At 33.1% G+C, this 13,666-nt stretch overlaps 2 protein-coding genes across 16 annotated transcripts in view; both read right to left on the bottom strand.

Moving 5' to 3' along the window:
- Positions 1–159: 159 nt before the first annotated feature.
- Positions 160–4,859, bottom strand: LOC129789581 (uncharacterized). Of its 2 annotated transcripts, XM_055826473.1 has the most exons (5): positions 4,601–4,859; positions 4,108–4,538; positions 2,993–4,017; positions 1,290–2,924; positions 160–1,179 (listed from the first exon to the last, which is right to left on the bottom strand). In XM_055826473.1, exons 1-5 carry the CDS (start codon positions 4,728–4,730, stop codon positions 981–983), a joined length of 3,420 nt encoding a protein of 1,139 aa, XP_055682448.1. In that variant the 5' UTR covers positions 4,731–4,859; the 3' UTR covers positions 160–980. The 2 variants fall into 2 exon arrangements, with proteins under 2 accessions (XP_055682448.1, XP_055682447.1); XM_055826472.1 differs by having other exon boundaries at positions 2,993–4,538.
- Positions 4,860–4,953: 94 nt separating this feature from the next.
- The window catches only part of LOC129789590 (disks large 1 tumor suppressor protein), a 45,429-nt gene continuing 36,716 nt past the window's right edge, over positions 4,954–13,666 (bottom strand). For 10 of the 14 annotated variants that reach the window (XM_055826493.1, XM_055826494.1, XM_055826495.1 and 7 more), the window contains 4 exons: positions 9,067–9,216; positions 8,692–8,974; positions 8,502–8,593; positions 4,954–7,568 (listed from right to left, as the gene is read on the bottom strand). In XM_055826493.1, the coding sequence (XP_055682468.1) occupies positions 7,462–7,568; positions 8,502–8,593; positions 8,692–8,974; positions 9,067–9,216 (632 nt within the window). In that variant the 3' untranslated portion in view covers positions 4,954–7,461. Of the gene's footprint in view, positions 7,569–8,501; positions 8,594–8,691; positions 8,975–9,066; positions 9,217–11,729; positions 11,882–11,993; positions 12,344–13,666 lie in introns of those variants that run through there. The other 4 variants (XM_055826504.1, XM_055826505.1, XM_055826506.1 and 1 more) reach the window with 2 other exon arrangements.

The following is a 13,666-nucleotide window of genomic DNA, read 5'->3' as shown; positions in this document are numbered from 1 at the left end:
TTCCTAAAAAACGAGCAAGAGAAATGCGAAAATAAGAAGAAAAATATAACTAAGAAAAAAAAAAGAAAAACCCACGAGGTGTCTTTTAATTTATTTCTCTGTAAATATTTTTGAGTGTGAAAATAAATTCAGAAGACAGTATTGATAAAATGCGATGTATTGATTTTTCTTAATCATCTTTATTTTGCCAACAAAGCATACCTACTATCTCTTCTAATTCATACATATATTTTTTAATTAATTCTACTTCATTTTACCTATGCGATGTGACAATCCTGGGATGAGATTCCTATTCCGGAGGTTACTAGCTCATTACCAATAAGCAGTGACCACAATTCCGGCGAATTTTTTTTTGTACCATCATCCTCTGTTTGTCCAGGACTTGATAATCGTGAGATGAGATCCGCAATCAAAGTCTAACAAACCGAATTTTTCAATTTGTTTAGTACAAGCGGGATGGGGTCATATGATTTCTAAAGGTTAAAAAGAGAAAAAACTGCTCGAAACTTCTTAGAACGAATTACAAACCTTCGACAAACTTGGAAGTAAAATGAGAATTACAAACTTTGGAGGTGAATTTTACAAGCTTTTACCTCCAAAAGGAATTAAAACCTACTTTTACAAACCGGGAAGTGAACCTTTCAAGAAGTTTGACGAACTTTTTATGAATTATTTTTATTTGTGATACTGAAATCCCTTTTTTCTGAGCTTTAATTTCATCACATTAAATGTTTTAGGGCGAAGAAAAAAATTAAATTTATAACAAACTATCAACTACATTAAAGTAGAAATAGGCATAAAGGATGATAATAAACTCCACGAGTCAACACCGACATTAAAATGCACAAAAAGCCGCACTAAATCCTCGAGAATGATTTTTCAGTTTTTTTTTCCTCAACAGACGTTAAAACGTGCTTAATGAGTTTGTTTGCAGCTAAAAGCGACTCGACTAGACGAGTAAAATAGTATTTTTTATGTGTCTATTTGTCCTCTTCCGTATCCAGGAGTTTGTTAATGGTTGCCAATTCGCGGGTACTCCATGGCTCAAGGGGATCAGGCGGTGTGTCGGTAGCACCCTCTTTCTCTCCCTTTTCACCCTTTCCATGCGGAGCGGACTTTCCGCGTTTCTTTTTTGCTTCCTCAGACGCCTTGTCCGGAATACCGTCAGATGGGGAGACTCTGGAAGGATTAAGAATAATTTTTAAATCAATATTAATCCCGGGCAGGAAATGGTATCTAGAGCAAAACTAATCTAGCCTAGAGTCTCTAAGCTAGAGTCGACAACTTACTTATTTTTGGAGCTCCTTCCTGCAATTTTCCTCCCCTTGGCGTACTTTCCATTCTTTGATGTTGACGCTGCTCCTATTGAGGCTCCACTCTCGGTGGCACCCTTACCCTCACCTCGCTGACCCTTATCAACAGTGGTCGATTGAGAGTCAACCGATTGCTTCCTGGGGCGTAAATGGAAAGCCTCCATTTGCCTCTTAACATCCTCCACTGTGACCACTTCATCCTCTTCCTGATCGTACGCTGTATTCTCAATCCCATCATCTTGCAGGGGAGGTGATCCACCTGGTGGGGTACTTTCATTGGGAACAGTAGCCGGAGTTTCATCCCATGCAATGTGAAACAGTGGATGCTCATCATGTCGTCTCTTTGCCGAAGCTGAGCGACTCACAGCGGATTTAGCGCGACGAATAAGGGAGATTTTACCGAGAACAGGTCGATCACCAAAGGCTTCGGAATCCGTGTCTTCGAGAGCTTCCAGCTGCTTCAGGAAGGCTTTCTCCTTTTCCGGATCAATGATATCCTGTGGATTCTGGAAGAGTGTCGTTGCGGCACTCTGAAGCCCTGCAGCAACCTTTGGTGCAGGCGTGGGAGGCTTAGGAGGTGCCTTTTGGACTTCTTTGGATTTCAATGGGACCTCGAGGACATTCTCCAGCACTGTGGCCTGCTTTGCGAGAGTTTGCACATTTGCCAGGTAATTCTTGTCCGTGACGCAGATTGCTTCGGAAATGATGACCAACTCACGGAGGGGATCCTTGTAGTCAGCGGGAGTTTGGAGGAGTTGACTTGGGTGGAGGCTACCCTTGACGACACCACCCTTGCCAGGAGCTGCAGGAGGCTGTTGCATCATTGCATCGATCTCTTCATCACCACAGAGGACAATGTCATGCGTAAAGGCCATCACGTCGATAGCAGCAGAAATGGCGGATGGATCATTCGGGTCACGTTTCTTCTTTGTCACCTTCTTGGGGCTGCTAATACTTGCCCTGCCCCACATTATACGTCGCAACTCCTCACCCGTTAAGCCACGCTTCTTCAGGGCATTGAGCGTCACCTTGCCAACGCGCTTCCAATTCGACACAGCTCCTTTGCGCTGCTTTGCACGCGTCTTGCTCTTACTCTTGATCACCATCACACCACGTTGCTCAAAGCCAGAATCATCATTGCTGGGACCAAGGGAGATTGAGTAGTCCTCAAGGTACTTTTTCGCATCAGCCTGCGAGACAGCACGTTCCAGTGTGACGACGATCTTGGCCCATTGCTTCATCCATTCCTTCTCCGATTGCTCAATAACATGAGCGTACGTGTTACCCATCATGGCAATCAACATGTTAAGCAGCAGAATAGGCACGAAAATCATGAAAATGACAAAGACAGTCTTTGCCAGATTGGGGTATGTTGTGTTGTTGAGATCGGCGTAATTGTAGTCCCCAAGGGTGGTTTGAAAGAGTGCCATCCACGTGCTGGGGTAGGAGGCGAAGAGTGTTTGTGACACCTGTGGGTGTCCTTTGTAGAGGAAGAAGAATGCCTCGGAGAAGCCAAGAAGAACAATCGTGTAGATAATGCCGAAAGTGAACATGTCGCCCGTTATCATGGAGTAGATCATCGTTACGAAGGGTCCTGTTAATCTCACGGCGCTATTTGCGTGAAGAAAATTGCAAAATTAACTTCTTTATTGAACTCCTGCTGAAATGATTCAACTTACCCTGCAAAGAACATGAGAAGGAACCAACTACCCGGTACTGCAAATACCAAAATTGCTTCCTCTGTGTCTGTATCACCGGCAATTCGGCATGGAATGCACGCCAAGATCAAGAAGTTTGAGATGAGAAAGATGAATTTTGCCGGGGAATTGGGTAATTGACGCAGGAAAGCCACGAGTCCTTGATTTTTCACCTCATCCCCTTGCTGGAATATGACGTAACTCAGGACGCCCATGATCGTGGCAATCTCAGCACAGTAGCGTATAATAGTGGTGACGTCGTAGTCATCAGCATCATCATCGGGTGGCTCAGTTGGCTCCACATCTCCTTCGTCACTCTTCTCTCCCTCCGGACGAAGGTAGATGCTGATGGAGAGACAGAAGAGATGAGCAAAGAGAATGAGGAGACGCTTGAGAAACTGCCCGCGTGCGAATGTTTTCCATTTCTCCTCCAGCAAGCGCTGAATAATGCCACCATCCAGCATGTCCAGATGCTCTTCTTTTGTCCCATTGAGAATGATAAAGAGGGCTGAATTCCAATTTGTTCGACCATCCGGGAGAAGGGTATCCAGTGCATTTAGGGGGTATCCGGAGCACGTGATGTTGCTGTAGCGCCAAAATTCACGTGCTGACAGCTCCAACATCTCACGGAACACTTCAGCTCGCCCTAGTGTGCAAGCCAGTGTGAGTGGCGTTAATCCAGACATGTTGATGATCCCATTGCGTGCTGGAAGTTTTGGATGACGCAGAGCGTAGCCAAACATGTCTAGCTTGTCACATACGACCACCATGTGAAGGATCATGTTGCCAAAGGAATCCTGAGCATCGGGATCAGCCCCAACATCCAGCAAGAGATTATAGACACTCTCATTGGCGCAACAGGCAGCCCAAGCAAGAGGATATTCACCAAGATAGGCAAGACCCTCGTAGTCTGTATTCTTGGCTGGACTGTAACCTTGTTGATCGCGTGGAAGGAAGAAGCTTCCAATTGCTCGTTGATTCACATCCGCTCCTGCATCTATGAGATCCTGTGGAGGAATTACAACATAACACATCAAACTGATCTCAATTATAGCAGCTATAATATTCTCCTGTTGTTCTACCAAAGATCTGCTAACCTGAACAAGCTCATTGTTGCTGTAGGCAATAGCGAGGTGGAGAGCACTTGCACCGAGATATTCCTCACCCTCAATCACGTCCACAGCCAACATGGGGAAAACGCGCAAAAGGATGCGCCCTAGCTTTGTGTGAACCTTCGTATCGCAAATAATGAGGACGTGCAGAAGACTCTCGCCAAGAGAGCCACGATACTGCATCTGCCAGCAAGCTTTATGATCATGCCACTTACCCAGCGGATCATGGGGTGAGAGGGAGGCCTCAATGGGAATTTTCACTTCGTGATTATCAATGTACTTCCACCGAAGGTACTCAGCACGATTAATAATCTGCCCCTTGCCGCCGTTATACATGAAAACCCCAAATTGTTCTCGAATCAACGACTCCACAGCCACCTGACCACCCGTCTGGATGGCATCAATTAACTCCCCACCTGATCAAAAGAGAAATCCATCAGAATAGCTCTGCAAGGCTCTCTTCCTCAATAGAGCTTACCCCTTTTGTAGTCTGCGAGTTTGTACAGAAGACACGCACTGGAGGATGATTGGGAGATAACTTGATCCAGAATAGCACCTGGATTCGGTTCAGGTTTCTTTTTTCGACACGGCTTCCAGGTAAACTTCATTTTAATGCCTTCTCTTGCACTCTATATGGGAATTTTTGCACAAGAAAAGCCGTGAGAGAATTTCTTTTGAATGTTTGATCAATATTTTGCGACCCAATTTCCACGTAAACATTAAAATGATTTTTCTTTCACCTAAATATCAAATCATTAATAGAGAAATAGAGAATTTCATTTTATCAAGAACTGTTTAAGCAAAAAAAAAAAGAAAGAAAAACAACACAAATTGAGCAGAATACATTTTCTTCTTTATTTTGTAACTTTTTTTTTTCAATCAAAACTTCTCTTTTTCATCATTAAAATAATTAATTATTTAATAACAACAATATGCGATCAATTTTTCATCTTTCTAATAAATGTTTTTTTTTTATTATTCTCATTTGCGAATATTTCTTTCCCGTAGAAATTCATCTTTTCCACTATACGCTATTTTTCTTTAATATATTTTATTTAATAATTTTCTTGAATGACTTTTTCTCCAAAAAAAATTCTACCCGATTTCTCCTGAAAAAAAACTTTTTTTAAAACGTTTTTTTTTTAATGAAATGATTTTTTATCAGTTTATTTTATTTTTTGTTTTTTATTTAGTTTACTTTGCTAAGCGAGTGTTAGTGAATCAAAAAATGTAAGTTACTTTTATCTAAGTAAGTAGATTTTCTTTAAATTGCCATTTAAATAAATATTATTTTCCTTTTATTTTATAATTTTTTTCTTGTTTCAAAAAGACGCGAGACATGGTGTTTGCATCGTTAAGATTTAGTGTGTAAAGAGTGTTGAAAAAATTGTGATTTTTTTAAACGTGTTTTTTTTTTAAATTTATATTAATAGTTGAATTTTCTATACACAATATTTTTTCTTTGTCAAAAATTTCTTCACGCAGTAAAGCTTACAAAATAAATGATTTTTGTTTTATTTAAAAAAAATGTTTCTGGGAGAGAATCTTGCGAAAATTTCGGTGATTTTAACTAATATTTTACTATATATATAGTGAAATTTCCATTTTGTCCTCTCGGAAAAATTGCCTACAAGAAAAATTCGAGTAATTTATTGAGGTTTTTTTTCTTTTATAGAGTTTGTAAAGTCTAAATGTTTTTGTTTATTATTTTGTAATTAAATAAAAAAATGTCACACTGTAGGAAGTTTTTTTCGCTTCAAAATTGTTTTATTTTGAAGATTGTTATGCATATTATATTTTTTTATTCTTTAAATCCATGAAACTTTGCAATTCAACGTAATTTTTTAAATAATTTTTTAATGTTTTTTTTTCAAACTTGAATTTAAATTTCGGTGTAATCTGTCATTGTTTTTTGACATTTTGGAGGTAAATTTTTATCTTCTTCAGGTGTTAAAAATTTCAGAAGAAAAAATTTTTAAAAATAATAAATTATTCTGCAACAAATTAAGCTGATTTGAAAAATTTCATGGAATTTTCCTTTCTATTTTGTAAATTACAAATAAAAAAAGATGCATAAGAGCGCGAGATGTGAAATGGAGAATGTTAAGGAGGTGACAAGATATTCATTTTCTCATTTTTTATCTTTTCTTTTGATTAAATACTTTGTTTTATCTTTAAATATTTTAGGTTCATTTTTGTCTTCCATTTAAGGGAGAGGGACGTTAAGTGGTTTCATTCTCTATTATTTCAAGAAAAAAGAAAACAAAATGGGATAATTACATGATTTTTTTCTTTCCTCTATCCATTTGCATAAGAGATAAATTTTTTTTCGCATTTTTTTATAATGCATAATAGAGATAAATTACTGATTTTTCTTTTTGTAATAACTAGCTAAGTAGATTAATCATGATCTCTCTAAATATCTGGTTTTACCCTTCTCGGTTTCACTGCTTCAATTTTCTCCTTTTTTATTTATCTTCTCTTTCAATATAATCAATAATACAATTAATAATCATTTTCGTCAACAAATATTTATCTTGTGTATATATAGTTTACTTAATTTATATACTCTTCCTACGTAATTATTCCTTTATCTGCCTTTAAACTGTGTCAACCATCTAAAAAATGAACCCCCCATAAACTTTTTTTTTATAACCCTTAAACTTCCGTCCACATTTCAATAAATAAATAAAATAAGAGAAAAAATAATGATGAAGAATTAAGAGAAAAAACATCTTTGATGGAGTCAAAGTGCAACAATTTCTTTTGCAAAAAAATCGGATTGATTGAGGACCTGAGACATGGCAGCAGACTTTTTTCTTTCTATTGTTCCTCTAATATTTCCGAAATAATCAAAAATGAATAAAAAAAATCTTTTTTCATTATTTCCCTTCTTCTTCTTTAAATACTGACTCCATCGACAAACAAAAGTAGATGAAAAAATACTAATAGATTTAACACTATATCATGAATCAATAGTAAATTTTTTTGTATTAATTTCATAAAATTGATTGAATGAAAAAAGAAAGAATTCTTCAATGGAGCTAAAAAAAACCGATAAAGATAAATCAATTAGTTAAAATAATACAGTTTTCTCCTCTCATACACATCGTCCTACACAAATAACCCGCCCATCTCTCCACAAACTGACACACAGTGGAGCGATCGTCATTGCGCACAGGAAGAAAATTATATATATGCACTGTATACTAATTTTCCTCGAAACAACAATTATTAAATTCATGTGTAATGGTTAGAAATTTAGTGATTGTAGCCAGATCGACTGACAGGCCTGGCCCTTGATCTTGGTGGCAGTGTCCATGTTGTGGTTGCCGTTGGTCATAGCGGTTCCTTCGATGGCACCCATATTGTTGGGCCTTGTTGACTCCAAACAACCTTCTTTGTTTTATTGTAGATCTCCTCGATGTTGTCCCCTTGAACAACGGCTGTGAAGAAAGAAAAGAAAATTTATAGATAATCTAAAAAATGAGCCTTATTCAGCGACCAAGAAACCCTTGAAATTTGCTTGAAATCTTGAAAATTCTAATATTTCATTGATTTTTTTTATTTTTGACTAAATATTTTTATTTGTGGCTAATCAAACCTACGGAAATTGTGTTTCTTTCAGTGTTCCAATTTATACAAAGACAAACTAGAACAGAAGATAATTTAAATATGCGCAAAGTAAAGAAAAATATAAAAAAAAAGATTTAAAAGACCTTATCTTCAGAGATTTTTTTTTGATCGATTTTAACCAAATATTGGACTCAAATGAAAGCTCTCAAAAAGTCCTACAACTAGCAACTTGTAGTTTGTACTCTCTTTGAAATATACTTTCTTCCCGAAATAAATGAATGTGCTTCCCGGAAAGTGCTCTAAATGGCTGGAATTTGTGCAGCCATCCTACCCATTGCATCACGATGTTTCTAAAAGATCTTAGGAACTTCTTTTTTAACACCCGGCTGATCCTTGATTTCATTTTAGGGTCAAAATCTGTCCATTTAGGAAGTCTTCTTTGAAATTGAGTGAAGCAATTTTATAGACTCAGATTTTGAACCAAAGATGACATCAAGGATCAGCCAGATGTTAAAAAAAAGTTCCTAACATCCCTCAGAAACTTCTTGATGCAAGAAAGTGTAAAAACTTCCAGTTGCTCCCTACAACTGCTTAGAACATTACAAGTTCCAGAAAAGATTGCAAGGGACGCTAACATCAAAAATAAAATTTGTCTAAATTTAGCTACCGATATTTCTCGATTGACTTTCTTATGAGATTCCAATCATAACTTTTTAGCACTCATCGTTTATGCGGAATTCCTATTTTAATATTCTTACCATGACTTGTGAACAATGATAATTTTTTTTCTTTTTTTTACCCACCTGTGAAATATTCGCCAAATTCTTGCTCCATCTTCAAAGCTCTTTCGAAGGTTTTCTTCGCTTGCTCTTCAGTCATTCGTCGATTTATTTCCCTGCAAATTCAAATGAAAGGAATTTTTGATTTTTTAATAAAAATAAATCTTGTGCAAATTTTGTATTGAAAACATTAAAATTCTAATTTTCTACTTACATAATTGAATCAATGGATTTGGGCTTTATGAATATTGCAATTGGATATAATTGAGCAACTTGAAGGCGCTTTATTGCATTGCCGGAAACATCGAGGATGCAGTGCTTCCCCTTTTCCGCCACTTCACGGACACTCGCCACCGATGTTCCGTACAGATTGTCATTGTACTGTCCCGCTTCAATGAACAAATGATTCTGAATATCTCTCTCCATTTGCTCACGTGACGCAACAAAATGATAATCACGTCCGTCCACTTCGTAGTCCCTCTTCGGTCGGGTTGTGTCTGTTTTTATTTTAAATTTTTTTTTATTAAGTTGAGAAATTTAGAAAGGACACTGAATTTAATAATTAAATGAGAAGGATGGATCAACTTACGTGGGACACAGGAGCCAAATTTATCAGGAAACTCCGAAATTAAATCATCATTGATGCGATCCTTGAGTGGACCCAAAATAATCACGGGTCTAGCATAATTTATCGAAAGGCGCTGTACTGGTTCATAAGACAAAACATTCTCCTCTGTAGCTGTAATGGATAAATATTCAAAGGTACAAATAAATAAAAAATAAAAAATCACCTTTTTCCTTTTTTTCTAAAAAAAAAAAAATAATAATTTCCTACTTTAGAGAGGCACAGAAGGGAGCAGATATTTTTTTTATTTTAAGAAAAAAAAAGTTATATTCTGAAGAATTTTCTTTTGTGGAATATATTACTAAATTCCGAAAAGAAAATCAAATAGAAATCTATTATATATGTACATAAGAGTCTTTCGAAAGACTTATAGATTAAAAGAGAAAGCCATTCACACAAGGAACAGACGGGACAAATATTGAGAAAAAAGAAAATATTTACGGGGAAAGGTAAGAAGAAGAACATGAGCAACTATTCATTTTTTCTTCAACATTCCTATATTATAAACGATCATATAGCATTGCTAAAAATCATTTTAATTTTTACCCGAAAAACAATAAATTCAAGATAAATTCCTACTTCTAAAACTTATTATAAACTACACAAAGAACGATATTTTTTTAATATAAAACTTTGGTGATTTTTACATGATTCTATTTATAAATGCAATAATGAGAAAGTTTGTGCGTAAATGGGAATAAAAGTTTGCAGAAAATTAAAATTTACTTCTTTTATTCATAAACAAGGTATCCCTGGAAGCTGATTTATTTTTGTACCTTGGAAAATTACCAAGATATTCCAGACACAAAGTCAATATTTAGATTTCATTTTTTTTTTAAAAAGGCAGAATTAAATTCTTTTAAGAAATATATCTAAAAAGAAAGAGTAGCAATTTTTGTAATTACTTTTCAATCATTGAGTGTAAAGAAGAACTTGTTTCCAAAAATCAACTGAAACATTAAAAAACGCCAAAAAATACTTTTCGAAAAATATAATGATGATGTCACAATTTGAATTTTTGTTTGTTTACTTTCTTCAGCTAATCCCAGAGAGATATAAAAAGTTACTTTGGCGATTTTTTATTCTTGACATTTTTGCCTTGTCCTGATGACTTATGTCTGAGATACCTTGATTAAAATCTTTTTCAAACTGCAATCCACAAATAATTTAAATTAAAGAAATTGTGCAAAATACAGTTATGTATTAAAATTAATTTTGCAAGATATTTTTTTAGAAAGAATAAAAAATTCTAAAGTGGAAATTGCTCTCTCAATTATTAAATAAATTTAAATTTTAAAAGCAAATAAATTATTTACTTAAATCCTTCAAAAAATCTACATTTAAACAAAAAAATTATATTTTTTTGTTTATTAGGACACTTTTTAAAGATAGTGTAAATATTTCAAACTTAAAATAAACATAATTGGGAAATAGAATAACAAAAAATATTCTTTTCATTCGCGGGGAGAATTGTGAATTATACAAAAAAATTGAGCATTAGAATAAAAAAAGAAAAAAATCATTTTCGTAGCTATAAAATTCATTTTCAGTTTACAATCTGCTAAAAGAGGTTTTTTTTCTTAAATGTATAATAAATTTTATGGCTACATATTTTTCATTTAAATTTTTATTTTCAATATAACCTTAAAAAAAATAAACTGAGAAAAAGAAGCATTAATCAAGCAATTAAAAATCACTTTCTCTAATCATACACTTTCAGTTTCTTATCAATTTTTAAATTGTCATTTAGATAATTTCTTTTAGCTATTTGTTATTTTGGAAACTCAAACAAGATAAAGAAAAAAAACTTAAAAGCTGTAATATTAAAAAAAAGAATGTATATACTACATTATCTCTATGTGGTGTTAATTTATTAAAATTCCACTAATCTATTTTTCACTACAGATTTTTTGCAAAAAACTCGATTAGCATAATTTTCTTTTGAAGATCTCCGTACCAGGGTAAAGCTCTATGTGTGCCGTTTTCTTTCGTTATGTCGTGTATTTTGTGCATGTTTTGCGTGAGAAAGCTTATTTTTGTATTCATTTTTTTTTAAACCAACCAACAAAAGCGAATTGCTTTACTGGAAATAAGATTAAAAAAAAACAAGAGGAAGAGGAAATTCTAAGCTTTGGTTGTTTTTCCATTTTCTTTGCGCCGAGAAACATTCTAAAAAAATTCTCTAGTATAGAAGATCACACGAAACAGGAAGACGAAAACACAGAGCAAAGAAAATTCTAAGATTTCTCAATAAATCCTCTGACGCAAAACACATTCCGGTATCTTTTTTGTATAAAGTAAGTATATAAAAGTTTCATAGTGTGACTATTCTAAGTCTAATGCTAAAATCTTTTTATTTTTCTAAATTGTTTTGTAAGCTATCCAATTTGTTTTGTAAATTGGTTCCCAATTGGTTGTCAGCGAAGAAATATTTTTGATGCAGTGTTACTTTTTAAAGTAAACATAATTATAACTTAAATAAAGTCTAATTTTTGACGTTATTTTCTATACAAAAAAAGAAGAATCAATAGAAACGAATTTAAAAATTAAAAAAAATGTTTCTTCAACTGAAAATATAAAAATTTTGCATTTTTGATGTAATTTTTTTAGAGAAATTTATTTGTTTTTTTTTTTCATTTAAATTAATTTTGATCAGAAACTGTTTCTTTTGTGGATTGAGATTTCTTGCATGACTTACGATAGTCAGCATCACTATTCTCCAGGTAGATTAGCGTAATCTGCTCCATATCGGGTAACTCCACTCTGTAGATTATCTCGCCTTTGGTAACATCACCCACAAAATTAATAGCAAAAAAGTTGTTTTTATGATTCTTCTAGCAAATTTTTAATTTAAGTTAACTAAACAGGAAAAAAAATAACTCAATTCGTTCAAATCTATACAAATTCATTTATTTAAACAGAAAAAATTAAGATAATTCACTAATAAAAAATTTTCAAAGAAGATTAACATGATTTTTTTCAAAATAATAAACTTGTTCGTAATAAATTAGGAACAAAAAAAGTAATTCAAAGCCAACAATCTAAGAAAAAATTTTCTCTTTCAAGTTTTCAAAACCAATTTTGCATTCTTGAAAAGCATATTTAAAAAGGAGAATTTTAAAACAATAATAAAAATCCTTAAGAAAGTTTGAGTGGATAGAACATTATAATATTTTTTCAGTTTCTAATAAACTCAAAAAAAAAAAAACATTTTATGTTTTGAGAGATTCAGAAAATTAAACTGAAAGAGAAAATAAGAAAAAAAATAATGAGATCTCTATAAAAATGAGTAAATATTGGAAATAGAACTAAAATTAACTGAATAGAAATCCTCTGAATAAAATGACGCCGAGATGAAGAGTGGAATATGTTGGATATGAGGGAGCATTTTTCACTGTTTTTCACAATATAATTTTCTTTTGAAAAAATAAATTAATTTTGAACTTTTAACAATATCATGAAAACACTTTGTTTATTATTTCCCAATTCGCAACACGTTTTACTTTCATTGTGTTATAAAAAGGTTTTTCCCCAAAAACTATTACTACTTCATGTATAACATTTATTACACCTATAGACATCAAAGTATATAATATAACAATAAGAATGAAAAATATCATATCGATATATTCAATATAAAATACTTTTATAATGCTTTCAATTCCATATTCAAGAAAAACTAACTATAGAAGAAATTTTGCCATAGATTATGTAGTTTTTTTTTCAATTTTAAATATAAATCTTGTGAGATGAGAATCATGTAAAAAATGCCAAAATGAAGTTGCTTAAAAATGCAAATTATATTACGTGTAATACATGTCAGTTAAACAACACAATTTTCCAATAAAGAAATCTCAATTTGCATTTTCTCATTTTTTTTAGCACAGAGACGAATATATAGACAAAAATAAATATAAAGATGAGTTTGAAAAATTTTAACAATGAAAATACTTCTTTACATTCGCCAATGATATAGTTTCTTAAACAAGAGCATGATAAGCAAAATATTATTAAGTTTTTAAGGTATTCTATTACATTTAATCTTAATTCTGATTTATTCATTTTTAATTCATTTCATGATTAGTGTTAGAGGCGTTTTAGTAAAGTATTTTATTGACGCAGTTTTTTTTAAATGAACATGATATTTATTAACGAAAAAAGGTCCATTCTGTATCTAGATTTCATAGATTCCAAGTTTTCCATGATGCAGTTTGAGCAAATCTTTTCCCATTGCTCAACTTATATCAATGAATGACCTTTAATAAATATTTATACAGTAGAAAAGGCTCCTGTAAAAATATACAAAACTATTTGTTGAGTGAGTAATTAATAATCCTTTTAAATTAACAAAATAAACGGGCCTTAGATGCTGTAAAAACTGTTTTGTTTGTATTTAAGTCCTTAAGTTTTACCAAAAAACTTTCAAATTAATGCAAAATTTTCCTTTTTTAGCGATTTATTGAATATTCTTAATATTTTGCTTCTCATGCTACTCAACATACTATTAACCAATATTATGTAATGAGTAGTGAAAATCTCATGGCATTTTATTAAATAAAAGTTA

This window comes from Lutzomyia longipalpis, chromosome 2, assembly GCF_024334085.1.
Source record: "Lutzomyia longipalpis isolate SR_M1_2022 chromosome 2, ASM2433408v1".
Taxonomy (NCBI): Eukaryota; Metazoa; Arthropoda; class Insecta; order Diptera; family Psychodidae; genus Lutzomyia; species Lutzomyia longipalpis.
Note: the sequence above shows the minus strand (reverse complement) of the source record. Positions and strands in the feature narration are given on the sequence as shown.